Here is a 19,709-nt window from a genome sequence, read left to right as displayed (position 1 = left end):
TTAAATTTTAAAATTCTTTTGCATTCCAAAAAAATTAAAAAAATCTTAAAATATTTTATCTCAAATTTAGAAATTTCTTATAATTCTTTTTGAATTTAGGAAAAGTTTTTATGTTTAATTTTTTTTTAAAAAATTTGATGTGCATTTTCGAAAGTTTTTGGAATTATAATTTTTTGAATTTTTTATAAATTTTAAATTATTTACTAGTATAATATATAGGATATAATAGTGTCATGTCAGTAACACAAAATTAGAGTCAAATTACTTCAAATAAAAAATTAAGGTCAATTTGAATAAAAATATAAAAATTACGAGCTAAGTTTGTTATTATGCCTTATATACATATGGTCAAAATAAATACCAAAAGTCTATTTTGCTCATTTATCTATGTATAAGAATTAATTTAAGAATTAATTTATTATTTTTAAATAAATAAATTAAAATGTAATCTGAAATATAATACAAGGACTGCTATGAAATTTTACCCAAAATGACAAGTTTCTTTTAATAGAATTACAGCTGTCGATGGTAGAGCTGGTAATTCTGCACCAAAACGAGGGGCATTTAACGTTTCAAAACAGCTAGTGGAAAAAAAAAGGAAAAAATGAGAGGAGAAAATAGTTAAAGTCGGTCGACCTGAAAATTTGCAGAGATGAATGAAAGAGATGGATAGATAGAAAACCAAACTGATTACATTTCTAGAGAGAGAAGATACTTCATTCAAAGAGAGAGAAGAGAGATCCGAGTCAAGTAACGAGTTGGGAGGAAGGCTGAGTCGACTCATGGTGTGGATGCGATTCACTGTTTCAAAGATTAAGATCGTGACCGGTCGGATCGGGTATCTTGAAATTGACATTAACCGTTCGATTTAACCCCCCCTCTCTCGCTCTTTAAATTTCCAACTTTTAACTGTCTTTTTAAGTGAAATTGAAAGAGAAAGAAAGACCTAATCGATCGGGTTGGCTTGCGTATCTTTGTTTGGATGCTGCTTCTGCTTCCTCAGGTTTGTTTTTGTCTTTCCTTTTTTTTTTTAATTGTGTTTATTTTGTTGTTTGTCTGCTTAGAGAATGAACGAAAATAATTGGAGAAGAAAGGAAAAACGAATGAATATTGTAGTATTGTTTTGGAAAAAAATTGAAATAAATTATTTTAAAATAGTGAAAACGTTGATTTCATTTTTTTAAATTTAATAATTGTTTATTGTTGGAAGGAAAGCGCAAACTTTTCATTGTTTTATGTAAAATTTTACTTATCGGAGATCATTATTTTGGGGGTTACATTTACAGATTTCATCTCTGTTGAAGCTTTAACTCGTCCAAATGGAAATAAGGATAGCAAAATGAAAGGATTTTGGGCAATGGCTAAGAAGTTAAAGATTGCTGATGTTGTCAGTAGCTTCGATTTGATTCCGCAGTAGTTAGTTTTGAAGTTGGATAGTGAAGCTTAAAAGCCCTAAACTTAGCAGTTTTTGAAACCTTGGGGGAGAAAAAGGAATCTCTTAAAAGATATTTTTTTGGGAAATTTGAGATGGAGGTGTTTTGTTAATTTTTATGTTTTTAGTGTTAGGGTTATTAAAGATGGAGGTAATCATAGCTTAGGGATAGAAACTGAAAGAGTATAGTACAATGGAGGATTTTTCCAAGTATGCCCATAGTCCTGCCCATTTAGCTGTTGCCCGACGAGACCATGCTGGGCTTAGGCGCATTATCTTGACTCTCCCTCGGCTTGCCAAGGCTGGCGAGGTTAATACTGAAGCTGAATCTCTTGAGGCTGAGCTCCAGGCTGATGCTGTCTCAGCTGTCATAGACCGTCGTGATGTCCCAGGTAGGGAAACTCCGCTGCATTTAGCAGTGCGGTTTCGAGATCCGATCTCGGCAGAGATTTTGATGGCGGCTGGAGCTGACTGGAGTCTTCAAAATGAGCATGGATGGAGTGCTTTGCAAGAAGCGGTATGCACAAGGGAAGAAGCAATTGCTATGATCATTGCACGACATTACCGGCCACTTGCCTGGGCAAAATGGTGTCGTAGGCTTCCCAGGATTGTTGCCTCAGCATCTCGTATCCGTGACTTCTACATGGAGATTACTTTTCATTTTGAAAGTTCTGTCATTCCATTTATTGGTCGCATTGCACCATCGGACACTTACCGCATTTGGAAGCGAGGTTCAAATCTCCGTGCCGATATGACACTTGCTGGATTTGATGGGTTCCGTATTCAAAGGTCAGACCAGACATTTCTGTTTCTAGGGGAAGGCTACACTTCTGAGGATGAGAATCTTTCTCTTCCTCCAGGCTCTTTGGTTGTTCTATCTCACAAGGAAAAAGAAGTTACAAATGCTCTGGAGGGGGCTGGTCAACAACCAACAGAATCAGAAGTTGCTCATGAAGTAGCATTGATGACTCAAACTAACATGTATAGGCCTGGTATCGATGTTACTCAGGCTGAGCTTGTTCCTCATTTGAATTGGAGGCGACAAGAGAGAAGTGAGATGGTTGGGAACTGGAAGGCTAAAGTTTATGATATGCTTCATGTGACAGTGAGTGTGAAGTCTAGAAGTGTTCCTGGTGCAATGACTGATGAAGAGCTTTTTTCTGTGGATGATGAAGAAAGGATGGCAAATGGTGGTGATAATGATGAGTATGATGATGTATTAACAGCTGAGGAACGGATGCAGCTGGATTCGGCACTTTGTTCGGGAAATTCAGATGGTCTTTGTGATGATGATGAGCATGGTGTCATTGAGTGCAAAGAAAATGGTTCGGGAGCTTCCTATGAAAATTGTGAATCAAATGGTGTTGCTAAGGATAAGAAGGGTTGGTTTGGCTGGAATAAGAAAGGTTCAAAGAATAGTGATGATCCTGAGGATTCAAAGATTTTGAAGAAGTTCTCAAAATTGGCCCCTGAAGGTAGCAATCAGAGACATGTTGATAGCCACAAATCATCTTCAGAAATTTCAAAGGAAGATGCTGTGGACGGCAAGAAGAGTAAAGACAAAGGCAGCAAAAAGAAGAAGAAGAAGGGGGCCCCTAGTGATGCTAAACATGAGAGTGAGTACAAAAAGGGCTTAAGACCTGTTTTGTGGTTAACACCTGATTTCCCTTTAAAGACAGAGGAACTCTTGCCTTTACTTGACATATTAGCCAACAAGGTCAAGGCTATAAGAAGGCTAAGAGAGCTTTTGACAACTAAACTGCCATTGGGTACATTTCCAGTCAAGGTAATTTAAGATATATACTTTAAGTAATTATAATCCAGTTTAGTTTTTAATTGTATGCATAAAGCATTCTATTATTATTATTATTATTATTATGTCAAAACAATTTTTTGCTGCTTAAAAAAAATTATTTGTGCTTTTCATGGTTGGAACAGAAAGTGATAATAAAGAATACTAAAGTTGAATTGAGGTTTCATAGTTGACTAAGAGTCCTAGTCATGTCTTAAAATGGAAAAGGAATAATAATGGTTTGATATGTCCATCTGGTTGGAAATCTTAGGAGTAGTGTGGCTGTTGCCCACCTGAATCTGTATTCTTAGTGAGTTTATTCCTTTTTTCATGATGATAGAAGCTGAGATGGGTTTTTTGCTTGGGTGGTGAAGAAATTAATGTTTACTTGTGAGGGGAACATGCACTATGACCCTCTTTATTTCTGTTGGATTTACAACATTCCTGCCACCATCGAAATGAATTTGTGCTGATGTTGGCAGTCCCTAGCACAAGTTACTAGGTGAAGCTTTGGGTTTAAAATAGGGTATTAAGAGAGTCTCTCTGCGTTTTATATTTGAGGATGACTGGATGCTTGGAAGTTGGAACTATAAAGTAACCTTGAATGTGAAGGTGAATAATGTTTAAACTTTGGAAGTTTAAGTTATGTTGGATATATGACTATCTGAAGGGTAACCCACTTTTTAAATCTATACTTAGGTTTGCCGTGTTGCTAGAATCTGCCTTGAAAATTTATGGTAAATTACATATATATGATTTGGACGTGACAAAGCATGGGGTTTTGGGTACTATTTGCATGTCTTTTTTTGTATTTCTAGTTTAGGAGGTCACCTTGTTGGATGGTAAGGCAGCAAAAATACTTCTCATTTTCTTGTTGTCAGTTTCTGTTTGTCTCACTTTCAGCACTGGCATAAGATCTTCATTTGAATGTTCAAGTACTATAGAAATTAGTGATTTTATGAGCGATAATATTAATACCATAAAACATTCCTCCCACCACTGATTCATGCTTTCTGAACTTTTCTTTTATCAGCCAACTTGCTGCAAAATATCTTTATTAACATTGATCTCATTTTTCCTGTTTCAGGTTGCCATCCCGATTGTCCCAACTATTCGGGTCCTTGTCACTTTCACGAAATTTGAGGAGCTTCAACCTGTGGAGGAATTCTCAACACCTCTTTCCAGCCCAGCCCATTTCCAGGATTCCAAGTCAAAAGAGCCAGAGGGATCAACATCATGGATTTCATGGATGAGAGGGACACGTGGAGGCCAGCCAAGTGATGGCGAGAGTCATCGGTATAAGGATGAGGTTGATCCTTTCCACATACCCTCCCACTATACTTGGGTCGATGTCAATGAGAAAAAACGCCGTATGAAAGCCAAAAAAGCAAAAAGCAAGAAGCACAAAAGGCAGACAGCAGCGGCCAAAGGTGGGGACGGAGGCCAGCAGGTGAATGAAGAGGTGGAAGAGTAATTTTACACGGTCCATTTTATTTCACCCCTTCAATGGCATCTGATGGAGAAAAAGATAAGGCACCTCCCTGTACCCATTCCCGAATTGCATTTTGGGAATTTGATGTGCAGAATGATTATGAAGAGCCTTGTCTTCTTGTGTTGTTGTATTGTTATGTGATGTGGAATTGGAGAGGGGCAAGATCTGCCCATGTGATTTCTTTAAATAGCTTGTTTCAAATTCTAAATTTTCTTGGACATAAAAAATCTTTGTATCTAAGTCATTGATCATCAAGTTTTTCATTTACTTTTCCTTTTGTTATGTGATTTTCATTATTTTTCATGTCATTGTTAGTTCTCCACAATTCAAGTTTCCCTTTGCTTCGTTTCCCTCCAGATTTGTGGTGTAGGCAATGGCCAATGTAACGAGATTAGAGTAGAGGTGAGGAAATTTTATTTGCATAATTATTTAATCTTAATATGATGAATAACCAAAAAGATGATCTATTATAGATAGGTCAGATTGAAATGGTTTCCCCACATTAGTGCTTGAATCTCTGCATTTTACCCAAAACGTTGAAGTAAACCAAGATTAATTGATATTTCAACAATGGTTGGATTCCCATCCTGGAAACTAAATTCTCTGCTTCTAGTGCACTGACTCAATTTCATCAATAACTGCATCAAGAGGAAAATGAGTTGATAGCAAATTTGCAACAGCTATTCAAGCATGCACTAAATATAATATGCATGTATATAAAGTATGCAATTTCATTCGAGTGATAATAGCTTCCTTTATGAAATTATTCTACTCTGAATATTCATCAATGCTAATTTGATCATCTTCCTCCTATTCATCAATGGACACACTCTCTCCCTCAGCCCAGCCTAAGGTGCTTGGAAAGCCCAATGCCATATTTGAGGATCCTTCTGCTGCAATTTCTTCTTCCTGGTAAAGCATTTGGTGTTAGATTTCATTAAACTTATTACTTTCACAGAAAATAAATTGCAAATTTTAAAGTAGTGGTCTTCAATATATTCACTCATTCCCATATTTCTATTATTATCCTTTTCTAATGACGGATTTTTATTTTTTTTCATGAATTAGAGTATATTTAAAGAATTAAAACAAATCAGCTTAATGGAGTAAAATGTTTTAAATAAAACAATTTAATAAACTTTTTAATAAAGTGTTTAACTATATGTTATCCATCATAGTGATTACTAGGATTTTGTATGTCAAAAGTAACAAAAAAAAAAGAAAAGAAAAGAAAAGAAAAGAGAATGCTACTAAATTAAAATAATTCTAAGTGGGTAGAGTACTATTTTTTTCAACAAAATTTGAAATTATGATTGTGTGTGAAATTTTGTATATATTTACATGTTTATTTAAGAAATAATAACAATTTGGTAGTGGCATTGTTCTCGGTTCAAGAGAACGTGAGTTCGAGCGCGTTAAAACGTGTTTATCTTCTTATTTAAAGTTCGAGAGGAATTATGAATGGTTCTAGATAATATATAAATAATAACAATTTAGGGGCAAGTTTTAAATTAAAAAGTGACAAGGGTAGACTTATCGAATTTGTTAAACTTTGGCCTGCAATGCAACAGGAAATTAGCATGCAAACCAGCATCCAAGCTAAACCAGAAGAGCAACAGCATTTTGTTTATTTTGTTTATTTGTAACTTGATTTAGTTCATTTGTAATTTGACTTTTAAAGTTAGTAGGATTTGTTGAAGATTTGAATGTGATGTAAAGGATGTAAAGGCTGATATGTCAGCTACATTTTGTGTCTAATTCTAGCCAGGCTTAAGTCATGTATTAGTAGGAGCAGTTAAATATTAGGTAACTGCCATATTTCTTTGTAATATGAACGCATCTCAAGCTAATGAAAAATCAGATTTTTGGAGATCAAATTCAGTTTTTCTCTTGTTCAAATTTTTGGCATCCGTTTTCTTTTCTTCTTCTTTGTTTTACTCAAAATCCAACATATGTTATCTAGATTGCTTATGTATATGACATGTTGCTTATTTAAGTATTGAAGTTTAACTTTACTTCATTCGGATTACATGCTTCTGTTTTCTTCCTTTGTGAGTCAAAACCCCAACAAATGGTAATCAGAGCCTGTCATCTTTGAGCGCTTCTGTTGTTGGTATCTTTTTTATGGAGAAAACTTAAAGAGAAAGAAGTTGAAGTTGTTGTTTTTGCTGCTACAAGATGAGTTTTACACCACCACCACCATCACCTATGTTTACTGGTGAAAACTACCACATTTGGGTAGTGACGATGAAAACTTACCTGCAAGCACATGACCTTTGGAATGTGGTCAAGAATGACATTGAACCAGCTCCATTGAGGGCCAATCCCACCATTGCACAAATTCAACAGCATAGTGAAGAGTGTGCCAAGAAGGACAAAGCAATGTCTTGCTTGCAAAATGGTGTATCTGATGTGATCTTCACTCAGATAATGGCTTGTGACTCACCAAAGCAAGCATGGGAAAAGCTAAAGGAGGAGTTCATGGGGTTAGACAAGACAAGGCAGCTGCAACTTATCAACCTTAGAAAGAATTTTGAGAACTTGAAGATGAGAGAATCATAAACCATCAAGCAGTACTCTGATAGGATAATGGCCATAGTCAACAACATTAGGCTCATTGGTGATGATTTTAGTGATAGCAGGGTTGTTGAAAAGGTTATTACAACTCTCCCTGAAAAATTTGAGCCAAAAATCTCTTCATTGGAGGACTTGAGGGACTTATCAACCATCTCATTGTTTGAGTTGGTAAATTCCCTATATGCACTTGAGCAAAGGAGGGCCAACAGGTTGGAGGAGCATCCAGAGGAGACTTTCCAAGCTAAAGCCAAAGAAAGCTCAAGTTAGAGCTACAAAGGGAAGAAACTATGGCTTGATAAAAAAGAGAAACCAAAGAGCGATGCTGGAAAGAAGAAATTTCCATCATGCATTCACTGCAGAATAAATACACATTTGGAGAAGTACTGCTGTTACAGACCAAATATCTAGTGCAGGAGTTATAAACAGTTTGGTCATGTTGAGAAGGTGTGCAAGAACAAATGAATGGCACAAACTCAGCAGCAAAACCAAGCTCAAGCTGCTGAAGATGTACAAGCTCAGGAGGAGCATGTTTTCTCTGCATCTTGTTATGCAACCTCAAGCAAAATTAACAAGAACTAGTTAATTGACAGTGGTTGCTCTCACCATATAGCTTCAGATGAAGGGTTGTTCAAGACTCTTGATAGAAGGTTTACTTCTAAAGTCAGAATTGGAAATGACAATCTCATTGAGGCCAGAGGCAGAGGGAATGTAGTGATCAACACATACTTAGGTAACAAAGTAATCTCAGATGTACTTTTTGTGCCTGACATAGATCAAAACCTGTTTAGTGTTGGACAGTTAATTAAGAAGGCTTATTCACTTGTTTTCAAGAATAACTCATGTATTATTGAGTCATCTGGTCAAGAACTGGTTACAGTGTCTATGACTGAAAGATGTTTTGTGTTGAACATGAATTAGTTGAAAATGATGGCATATACTAGTGCCACTGGCACAGCTAGTTTATGGCACAAGAGGTTAGGCCATGTCAGTTATAGATCACTTGGTTTGCTACAAAAATTGAATTTGGATGAAGACATGTCCAAAGTTGAAGTTAGTGACAATGTTTGTGAAATTTGCCAGCTTGGGAAGCAGGCAAGATTGCCTTTTCTAGTTGATAAGGCATGAAGAGCTTAAGGCAAGCTCGAATTGGTCCATACTAATATATGTGGACCAACGAAGACTTCTTATTTGAATGGCAGCAGATATTTTGTGCTGTTCATAGATGATTTCAATAGATTCTACTAAGTCTATTTTTTGAAGCAAAAGTCTGAAGTGTTTGAGGCATTCAGCAAATTCAAAGCCTTAGCTGAAAACCAATCAGGTTGCAAGATCAAAGCTTTAAGATCAGATAATGGTGCTGAGTACTTGTTAGATAAGTTCCAGAAGCTGTGTGAGCAAGTTGGAATTCATCATCAGTTAACAACAGTCTATACTCCTTAGCAAAATGGAGTTTGTGAAAGAAAGAATAGGACAGTACTCGACATGGCTAGATGCTTACTATTTGAAAGTAAATTGCCAAGCAAATTTTGGGCTGAAGCAGTGAACACCTTAATGTACCTGCTCAACAAGCTGCCAACCAATGCAGTTAAAGAAAAGACTCCTTTTGAAGCTTGCATGATCTCAAACCAACGGTGTCACACCTAAAAGTGTTTGGCTGTGTCTGTTATACTCTCATACCAATAGAGAAGAGAACCAAACTAGAAAAAAGATCTGTGCCAGGGATCTTTTTGGTTATAGTAGCACCAAGAAAGCTTATAGGGTGTTTGATCCTTTAACAAAGAAGATCATGGTGAGCAGAGATGTGAAGTTTGATGAAGAAAGAGTATGGAATTGGAATGGGACAAATGCAAGCTTGAGTAAAAAAGATCAGCTAGATAACAATCTAAAGCCAGCTGAAGAAGAGCCAGTTGATGTTAATTTTGTTGATGAACCTGTAAGAGGTACAAGAACTATTGCAGACATTTATCAAAGATGTGATGTTACAATAGTTGAGCCTTCAAATTTTGATGAAGCTTCCAAAGAAGATTGTTCGAAAAGGGCCATGGAAGTTAAAATGGAGATGATACACAAGAATGACACTTGGGAATTAGTTGAAAGACCAGAACAGAAGAAAGTTATTGGTGTAAAGTGTGTGTTTAGAGTCAAATACAATGATGATGGCTCTTTAAACAAACACAAGGCAAGATTTGTGGTCAAAGGATATAGCCAACAATATGGGATTGGCTTCATTGAGACTGTAGCGACCCAAAGTTTACGGGTATAGAAAAATTACTTTTCGGGTCATTATTTTCGCAAAATGAATTCGTAAATATTTATTAGAAATATTTACGAAGCTAGTAGTGTAGTTAATTAGACTTTGGTTAAGTGGATTAGCTTGAATTAAAGCTAATTTAGTGAAAGGACTAGATTGAATAAAAGGGTAAAAGTTGAATTGAAGAATAAATAAAAGTCAAAGGACCAAATTAGTAAATAAACCTTAAGTGACAAATGTGTGGTAAAAATTAATTACATGTGTATAAAGTATAATACATACATGTGTAGTATTAGTATATGTTTACTTATATTATAAGTAAATAATAATAATTACTAAACGATAATAATATAATATAATATAATAATTAAAGTAAATAAAAGAAATAGAATAAAGAAAGAGGGACGAAATAGAACAGGGAAAGAAAGAAAGAAAAAGAAAGGAAAAATAAAGGAAAAATAGGGTTTTGAGGTTTGAAGCTTAATTGGTAAGTCAATTTAGTCCTTTTCTTGTAATTTTGATGTTTTTGGAATCTTAGAACAAAGCTCTACTTGAATTATGTTGAAATTTAGAAAGTTATTGAATTTTTAGATGTTAATTAAGTTGAACAATTGAATAAACCATGAGATAAAGTGATAGAAATTCAAGTTAGAAGTGAGAGAAGGATTGAATTGTAAAAAGAGATATAAGTTTTATGTTTGAGGACTAAATTGAAAGAAATTCAGAATTAATGTTTTACATTGAATATTAAGAGCTGAAACTTGTTTAAAGTAGGTATTAAATGAAAATATGTGATTTATTTGAAGAGAAAGAATGGTTATGGTGGAAGGACTAAATTGGAATTTATGTAAAAGTTACATGGAAAATAGAAAAGTGTGTTATTAAATGATATGTATTGATGATTTTAAATGTTAACTTTTCCGTAGCTAACGTAGCACCGGAAACGTCATCAAAAAAGGGAAAAGAGAAAGTGAGCGAAGATAACGAATAAACTTGAGAACTATGGTTTGTATTTCTATAAACTGAGCTTTTAAATTAAATGTTGTATGTATTACTTTATTATGTATGGTAAGTAAATTAAAGGTAAGTATTGTTAAATTTGAAATGTAATAACTGTTATACGAAAATTTGAAAGTGAAATGAAAACCCTATTGACAGTGTCGGGCTAGTCGGATATAGTTTGCATGCCATAGGAGTAGAAGTGTTCAGGGATATTCCGAGTTTGTGTCGATGAGGCACTATAAGTGTCAAGTACTGTTTCTGTTTTGGATTCGTTCCGATGAGGTACTCTGTGTACCGCTACTGTTACTGTTGCTGTTACTATTACGGTGTATTTCGGCTTCGGCCGATGAAACACTGTATACTATTCTAGTGTGTGGGTTGGATCCGCTTATTTGTCCAGGTCCGAGTTATGTTAATAGGGGTAAATTACTATACTGAACGCTGAAAGATACTGATTGAAACTGTATTTTCTTACTGAATATGATTTTATTGATAAATGTTACTATAATATAAGGATAATTAAATGAAAATTTATAAAGTTCTTATTGTTAGAATTTATGGTTATGTTTTAATGCATGTTAAGTATTGGTTTATAGAAATACCAATGAGTGTATACTCAGCGTACGGTTTGTTTTCGTGCGCAGGCTAGGTACAAAGTGACCAACGTCTCAACATCTAAGCCAACTTCAGAACTCAAATACTTGGTGATGTATCTTATCCTGAAGAATGGCATGTACCTAGGTTGTCTTTGATGTTATTTTGAATATTATTGATGTTAATGAAGAATGATAATGGGTAGTTAATAAGTGTAAAGTGTATGTTATAACATAGTCCATTTTGAATTTATTTAAATGGAATCTAAGTATAAATTTTGAAGTTTCTTTGTTTAATGGTTAATAAAATACATATGATAGATTGTTGTACTGGTGGTTATAGTGTGTATTAGATATGTTTAATCATGTTTTGGATTGGTTGAAAAATTGTATTTTAAATTGCTTGTTATTCAAGGTTTGCAGGGTTGGTAAACTTAAACTATAAGGTTCATTTTGAGTCCACACGGTGTGTCACATGGGCGTGTGATCAGACCGCGTGAGGCACACTGCCATTGTATACCGACATGTGTTTGGCTGTGTGAAAACTGCACTAGGTTTGAATTGAAAATAATACCACACGAGCGTGTGACTTGACCATGTGAAACTAGTTTGTTTATGAGTAATAAGTCAATGTTGTACACGGGTAAAGAACACGGGCGTGTCCAAGCCGTGTGAGTCATACGGGGTAACTACACGGGCATGTCATAGAGACACGGGTGTGTCTCCTAGGCTACACGGGCGTGTGGTACTTTTCATTAAAGGAAATTTTAAGAATTGTACAAAAAATGTTATAAGCTTCCAATTGAATCTTAGTTTGGTTCTAACATTCACTTTAAGTTTTGAAGGCCATTAAAGGAGCAACAAGACATATTTTATAAACTGAATTATATTTTTTTTATAATCGTAACCGAACCGTAGTGACTGTTAATACTCCTTAATCCTGTTCAAACTACGGCATAGGATTAGGGGGTGATACAGAGACCTTTACTCCTGTTGCAAGGTTAGACACAATAAAGCTTTTGTTTGCCTTAGTAGCTCAAAAGGGTTGGAGAATACACTAGCTGGATGTCAAGTCTGCTTTTCTGAATGGCTTCCTCAAGGAAGAAATTTTCATTGAACAACTAGAGGGTTTCGAGGTTCTTGATGAAGAGGACAAAGTCTACATGCTAAAAAAGGCCTTTTATGGTCTGAAGCAGGCACCAAGGGCCTGGTATGACAGGGTTAATACACACCTGTCTAGGCTCGGGTTTGAGAAAAGTGTTAGTGAACCTACACTATGTGAAGAAGTCAGAACATAAAACTCTTTTAATTGTCTCACTTTATGTGGATGACTTACTTGTAACTGGAAGCAAGGAAGAGCTGGTTGATGGGTTCAAAATGCAAATGCAGAATATTTTTGAGATAACTGACTTAGGGGAAATGACATATTTTCTTGGCATGGAAGTGAATCAATCAGACCATGCCATCTTCAAAAGTCAGCATGCTTTTTCACAGAAGATCTTAAACAAGTTTTGTATGTCCAATTGCAAAACTGTCAGCACACCTGTGGCTCAAGGTGAGAAATTAACAAGCAATAGCAGTCATGAAAGAGTTGATGAGAAGGAATATTGAAGCTTGGTAGGTTGTTTACTTTACTTAACAACTACTAAGCCTGATATTATATATGCTGTTAGCTTGCTGTCCAGATTCATGCATTGCTGTGATGTTATCCATTTTAAAGCAGCAAAGAGAGTTCTCAGATATGTGAAGGGGACTTTGAATTTTTGGAGTAAAGTATGAGAAGGAAAAATAGCTGAAATTGATTGGTTATTCTGACAGTGATTGGGCAGGGTCCATTGATGACATGAAGAGTACTTCTGGCTATTTTTTTACTCTTGGCTCAGGTGTCTTTTGTTGGAGCTCAAAGAAGCAACAAACTGTTGCACAATCGACAACTGAAGCATAATACATTGCAGCTGCTACAGCTGTTAATGAAGTCATTTGGCTTAGGAAGTTGTTATGTGATTTAAATGAAGAATAGATTGGAGCTACTGAAATTAAAGTTAATAATCAGTTAGCAGTTGCCATAGCCAAAAATTCAGTTTTTCATAGAAAAACTAAACATTTCAAGGTTAAATTTCATTTTGTTCGAGAGGCTGAACAATAGAGGGAAGTAAATCTAATTTATTGCAGCTCAGAAAATCAGTTAGCTGATATTCTAACAAAGTCACTAGGTACCACACAATTTGATGCTTTGAGAAGAAGGATTGGTGTTTGTTGCATACAGTCCAAGGAGGAGTGTTAAACTTTGGCCTGCAATACAACAGGAAACCAACATGCAGACCAGCATCCAAGCTGAACTAGAGGAGCAACAGCATTTTGTTTATTTTGTTTATTTGTAACTTGATTTAGTTCCTTTGTAATTTGACTTTTAAAGTTGTAGGATTTGTTGAAGATTTGAATGTGATGTAAAGGCTGATATGTCAACTACATTTTGTGTCTAATTTTAGCTAGGCTTAAGTCATGTATTAGTGGGAGCAGTTAAACATTAGGTGACTACCATATTTCTTTGTAAAATGAATGCATCTCAAGCTAATGAAAAATCAGATTTTTGGAGATCAAATTTAGTTTTTATCTTGTTCAAATTTTTGGCGTCCGTTTTCTTTTCTTCTTCTTTGTTTTATTCAAAATCCAACATATGTTATCCGGATTACTTATGTATATGGCATGTTGCTTATTCAAGTATTGAAGTTTAACTTTACTTCATCTAGATTACTTGCTTATGTTTTCTTCCTTTGTGAGTCAAAACCCCAACAGAATTAAGCATGCAATTTATGTGAGCAACAAAGTGTCCTTGACATTCTGTTGAATTATTATACATGATCTTCTGGATCTTTTTCTTCTTCGCAAATGTCAATGTAATTTTGTTATCATCTTCCATAAAACCAGGCTTAAGAGTGCAAGGATGGAGGTGATATTTGGATTTCAGTGAAGGTGGCAAAGCATATTCAAAATTCAACTTGGTATCACATTCTATACAAAAACGGAGAGGATTGGTAGGAAACATTTTTCTGCATTTTCCACATTTTTGTTTCTTGAATCTAAAGCCTTCGGCCATAATATTTGGTCCAAAATAATAGAGATCATGAATGTGAGATGTGGAATTTAGAACCCGCTTCAAGGATTTAGCACAAGAAGCATGAAGGTGGAGATCACATTGCACACAACTATAGCAGATACCATACCAGATCTCTCTTTTGCAGACATGACAAATTTTGGTAATGTTGTCGAGAAGCGAGTGAAATGGGTGTAGTGGATGAAACTGGAGTTTCATCTCTGATGGAAACCCAAGACAACTTTCATGAAGTAAAAAACCACAATCGCTGCAACTATAGGTCGGACCCTTCACATCTCTTTGGCAAAAACTGCAACATTCGTCCAAGACTGCTTTGATATTGAAGAAGGATAATTGATGGGCTTTGTTAAAAAGGCATGAACTGGGTCGTCTCTCCTCCATCTCTTTTAGCCTTTGAGTCTCAATTTTAGGCACCTGTAAAAGAGCACATTTCACATCAAGCATGAAACCGCACATCCATCGCATAAGAAAATCTTTCCTCTAACTTCAGACAAGAGCTTGAGAGAATGCTGGGGGTGAAGAGGATGTAGCACCTCCCAGGGCAAATTGGTGCATGTTTTGTGTTTGTAGTATTCACAACTTTTACAAGCATAGGCTTCATCTGAGATTCCCAGAAAACAAGCTTTGCAAATAGCACTTTCATTTTGTTAACTACTTTACAACATTTGGAAGTATCATGAATCCATACATTGCTCAATTTTAAGTTTCAACTTCTAAAAATAAAATAAGAGATTTCTTTGATTTTGAGGTATTTACAATATTATCTATAATTTATATGCATTTAAAATAAGTGCATATAAATTAATAATTTTTTTTAAAAATTTGGTTATTAATAATTAATAATACAAATTATATGTAATTTTAATTTGGATAATTCGGTCAAATGAATATTATCAATTTATATTTTTATATATATTTTATATTTTTTAATAAAAAAATAAAAATATATACATTTCGATTAATTTAATTAATCGACCGATTTAATATAAAAATTTCGATTGGATTGCACCAACCACAGCTTGTATTCTTGGGCCAGACACCATTCCCGATTAAATTTCTATTACTTACTTCATTAATTAGATGGTCAAAAAAATCTCTATAGAATATTTTGATAAATCAATGTAGTCTCTAATAGAAAACAACATTAAATTAAACCCTTAATTGAAAAGATAATCTATCATAGATAGGTGAAATGTAATAAGATTAGAGTAGAGGTGAGCAAATTTTATTTGCATAATGATTTAATTTTAATACGATGAAAAACCAAAAAGATAATCTATTATAGATAGGTCAGATTGAAATGGCTTCCCCACATTAGTGCTTGAATCTCTGCATTCTACCCAAAACGTGGAAGCAAACCAAGATTAATTAAGGTTTCAACAATGGCTGGATTCCCTCTGCTTTTAGTGCACTGACTCAATTTGATCAATAATAATAGTAACTGCATAAAGGATAAAATGAGTTGATAGCACATTTGCAATATAAAGTATGCAATTTCATTCAAGTGATAACAGTTTCCTAGATGACATTATTCTATTCATCTGCCAACGCAATAACAGAACTAATTTTCTTCCTCTGAATAATCATCACTGTTGCTTTGATCATCTCTCACTGTTGCTTTGATCATCTTCCTCTGAATAATCCTCACTGTTGCTTTGATCATCTTCCTCCGATTCATCAGTGGACACTCTCTCCCTCTCAGCCCAGGCTGAGGTGCTTGGAAAGTCCAATGCCATATTTGAGGATCCTTCTGCTGCAATTTCTTCTTCCTGGTAAAGCGTTTGGTGTTAGATTTCATTAAACTTATTACTTTCACAGAAAATAAATTACAAATTTTAAAGTAATGGTCTTCAATATATTCACTCATTCCCATATTTCTATTATTATCCTTTTCTAATGACGGTTTTTTATTTTTTCATTAATTAGAGTATATTAAAAGAATTAAAACAAATCAGCTTAATGAAGTAAAATGTTTTAAATAAAATAATTTAATAACATTTTTTAATAAAGTATTTAACTATCTGTGACCCATCATAGTGATTACAAGGATTTTCCATGTCAAAAGTAACAAAAAAGAGAATGCTACTAAATTAAAATAATTCTAAGTGGGTAGAATACTATTTTTTTCAATAAATTTTGAAATTATAATTGTGTGAAATTTTGTGTATATTTACATGTTTATTTCAGAAAAATATCAATTTTGTAGTGATATTGTTCTCGGTTTAAAGTTCGAGTGCTTTAAAATACATTTATCTTTTTATTTAAAGTTTAAGAGAGATTATTAATATTTCTAGATATTATATAAAAAAATAATAATAATTTAGGGCAAGTTTTAAATTAAAAAATGACAAGGGTAGACTTACCGAATTAAGCATGCAATTTATGTGAGCAACAAAGTGTCCTTGACATTCTGTGCAATAATAGATATGATCTTCTGGATCTCTTTCTTCTTCACAAATGTCACAGTAATTTTGTCCTGAATCATCTTCCATAAAACCAGGCTTATGAGTGCAAGGATGGAGGTGATATTTGGATTTGAGTGAAGGTGGCAAAGCACATTCAACAATATGTAACTTGGTATCACATTCCATACAGAAACTGAGAGGACTGGAACGTAACCTTCTTCTGCATTTTCCACATTTTTGCATCTCGTATTTATCGCCCTCGGCCTTAATATTTGGTCCAAAATAATAGAGATTATGAATGTGAGACGTGGATCTCAGAACCCGCTTCAAGGAATTAGCACAAGAAGCATGAAGGTGGAGATCACATTGCACACAACTATTGCAGATATCATACCAGGTGTCTCTTTTGCAGACATAACAAATTTTGCCACTGTCGTCGAGAAGCGAGTGAAATGGGTGTAGTGGATGAAACTGGAGTTTCATCTCTCGTGGAAACCCAAGACAACTTTCATGAAGTAAATACTCACAATCGCTGCAAGCATAGATCGGACCCTTCAAATATCTTCGGCAAAAACTGCAACATTCGTCCAAGACTGCTTTGATATTGAAGAAGGATAATTGATGAGTTTTGTTAAAAAGGCATGACTTGGGTCGTCTCTCCTCCATCTCTTTTAGCCTTTGAGTCTCAATTTTAGGCACCCGTAAAAGAGCACATTTCACATCAAGCATGAAATCGCACATAGAGCATACGTAAACAAACCCTTCAGTACAGTCTCTACATCCTTCGCATGGGAAAATCTTTCCTCTAACTTCAGACAAGAGCTTGAGAGAATGCTGGGGGTGAAGAGGATGTAGCACCTCCCAGGGAAAATTGGTGCATGTTTTGTGTATGTAGTATTTACAACTTTTACAAGCATAGGCTTTATCTAAGATTTCCAGAAAACAAGCTTTGCAAATAGCACTTTCATTTTGTTCAATAACCTTCTTAAAGCATAGGGGATGTTCATGATCAAAATATTCAATCTACATTGAAAGAGTAAAAATAAGTTATGAATAAATTTTACCAAGTGGCATAACATAAATCATAGTCAATTTAATCATTTATTGTAATCCAAAACCCTAAGAACTGGGAAACAATTGAAGCTTGATAGCAACCTCTATTAATAAATTTCATTTATTTTACATCTATTAATGAATTAATAGATTGAAACCAACCTCGGATTCTACATTTCTCTCATCTTGCTCCATTAGTTTCCCTATTGAAGTACCTTTGCCACCAAGCTAGAAGTTGAACCATGATCATCTTTAATCTGGGATATGGGAAATATTACATCAAAATTTATTCACACAAATTAAAAAGAGTTAAAGTTTTATCTACTACTTACCTTGGTGAGTGCGCATCCAATATGAGCAACAAATCTACATTTTTTACAACAATAAACAGGATATTGTGGTACTCTTTCTTGTTCACAAATATCACAATAATATTGGCCAGAAAAGTCTTCGACAAAGAAATCAGTAAGAATAAGTTCATGTCGATGATATTCGTGTTTAGTACTAGACTCATGTATTAAACAACGAAAATGAAAACTGGAATCACACTCTAAACATCGATAGAAAAGCTTAATTTCATCAAGTGGGTTAAGATAAATCGAGATGTCGCACTTCTCATATGGATCGTTAATGCGATCATGAGATTCTATTATTGGAAAAAGAGTAAGATGATGCTGATGCAACTCATGTTTTAGACTAGGTTTAAGATTAGTACAATGAACACAAAGGTGGAATCTGCACTATTTACAAGAATATATCGTCGTGTGATAAGAAGTACAAGCAAAGCATCTAACAGATTTGGAAGAAGTGATTATGTACAGCGGGTGGGATGAATGGAAAGGATGTTCTGTGATCACGGTGGGCATATTAATCAAACAGCTTTCATGAATACAGAGCCTTAATGAATCACATAGTAAACAAACATAGCAGACCCCTGACAAAAGCTTCACACACCAAAAACAACTATGGTGATATTTGCTCACTTTACGATAGTTGAATTGGTGTTGAGTTTTTCACACAGGAAGAATAACAAATCTATTTTACCCGGGTAAAGTATGAATAACTTGTTGAAACTGGAGCAACAAAGTATTATACCTGGGTAAAGTATGTGTTAAGTTTCGATCAAATGATCAAGAACAAAACAAAGAAATTTTGTGTTTGAAAGCTCAAAACAGAAGCAAAAACGGATGAACAAAGATGAGAGAACAAGTTGGCTATGCTTGTTACTTCATTCATAAAAAATGATACATAAGTAGATGGGTTACATAGAAAGAAAACAAAGCTTGCTTGTGCAAGTATCTAAGCTGTAAAATCAACATAATGACCTCTAAAAAGACTGTTAAATCAGCTAAGAATCATGATTAATCTTAGCTGAACATTACATAAAATGATAACAAACAAATTAATAAAAGTCAACTATTACAAAAGTGGTTCTTCAACCGGATTACACCATGGACATTTCAATGCCTCAGCTGGACTACTTGGTCACTTGCATGCTCGTGCATGATTGCATGGTAGCATGCATGTTGCTGCTGTAGTTGCCACCTTTGAACACTCCTCCTTGGCTACAAGGTAGCAAACTCCAATCTCTTTCCTTAAACATTCAAACCTTCCAGAAGCTAATGGCTTGGACAGAACATCAGCAAGCTGATCCCTCGAACAACAATGTACCAAGCAGATTTCCTTAGCAAGTTCAGCTTCTCTTACAAAGTGATACTTGATCTTGAAATGTTTTGTTTTGCCATGGAACACAGGGTTCTTGGCAATGGCAATAGCAGACTGGTTGTCAACCTTGATTTCAGTTGCTTCCATCTGTCTCGCATTTAATCATCCAACAACTTTCTAAGCCAAATGGCTTGGTTAACAGCACTAGCAGCTGCAATATACTCAGCCTCTGCAGTGGATTGAGCTACTGTTTGTTGCTTCTTTGAACTCCAACTGAAAACACTTGATCCTAGACTGAAAAAGTAGCCTGATGTGCTCTTCATGTCATCAAC

At 34.9% G+C, this 19,709-nt stretch overlaps 2 protein-coding genes across 2 annotated transcripts; one reads left to right on the top strand and one right to left on the bottom strand.

The window, feature by feature from the left end:
- The first annotated feature begins 547 nt into the window (after positions 1-547).
- LOC107893187 (uncharacterized) lies at positions 548-4,983 on the top strand. The gene is made up of 3 exons (XM_016818113.2): positions 548-1,003; positions 1,287-3,218; positions 4,312-4,983. The coding sequence occupies exons 2-3, from the start codon at positions 1,626-1,628 to the stop codon at positions 4,696-4,698; spliced, it is 1,980 nt and encodes a 659-aa protein (XP_016673602.1). The 5' UTR covers positions 548-1,003; positions 1,287-1,625; the 3' UTR covers positions 4,699-4,983.
- An 8,436-nt stretch (positions 4,984-13,419) lies between these two features.
- Positions 13,420-19,524, bottom strand: LOC107894432 (uncharacterized). Its single transcript, XM_016819708.2, has 8 exons — positions 19,202-19,524; positions 18,045-18,078; positions 17,875-17,940; positions 16,618-17,682; positions 15,867-16,023; positions 14,788-14,855; positions 13,895-14,668; positions 13,420-13,431 (listed from the first exon to the last, which is right to left on the bottom strand). The coding sequence occupies exons 1-8, from the start codon at positions 19,522-19,524 to the stop codon at positions 13,420-13,422; spliced, it is 2,499 nt and encodes an 832-aa protein (XP_016675197.2).
- Between the last annotated feature and the right edge of the window lie 185 nt (positions 19,525-19,709).

The sequence above is a fragment of the Gossypium hirsutum genome, chromosome A13 (genome assembly GCF_007990345.1).
Source record: "Gossypium hirsutum isolate 1008001.06 chromosome A13, Gossypium_hirsutum_v2.1, whole genome shotgun sequence".
Classification (NCBI taxonomy): Eukaryota; Viridiplantae; Streptophyta; class Magnoliopsida; order Malvales; family Malvaceae; genus Gossypium; species Gossypium hirsutum.
Note: the sequence above shows the minus strand (reverse complement) of the source record. Positions and strands in the feature narration are given on the sequence as shown.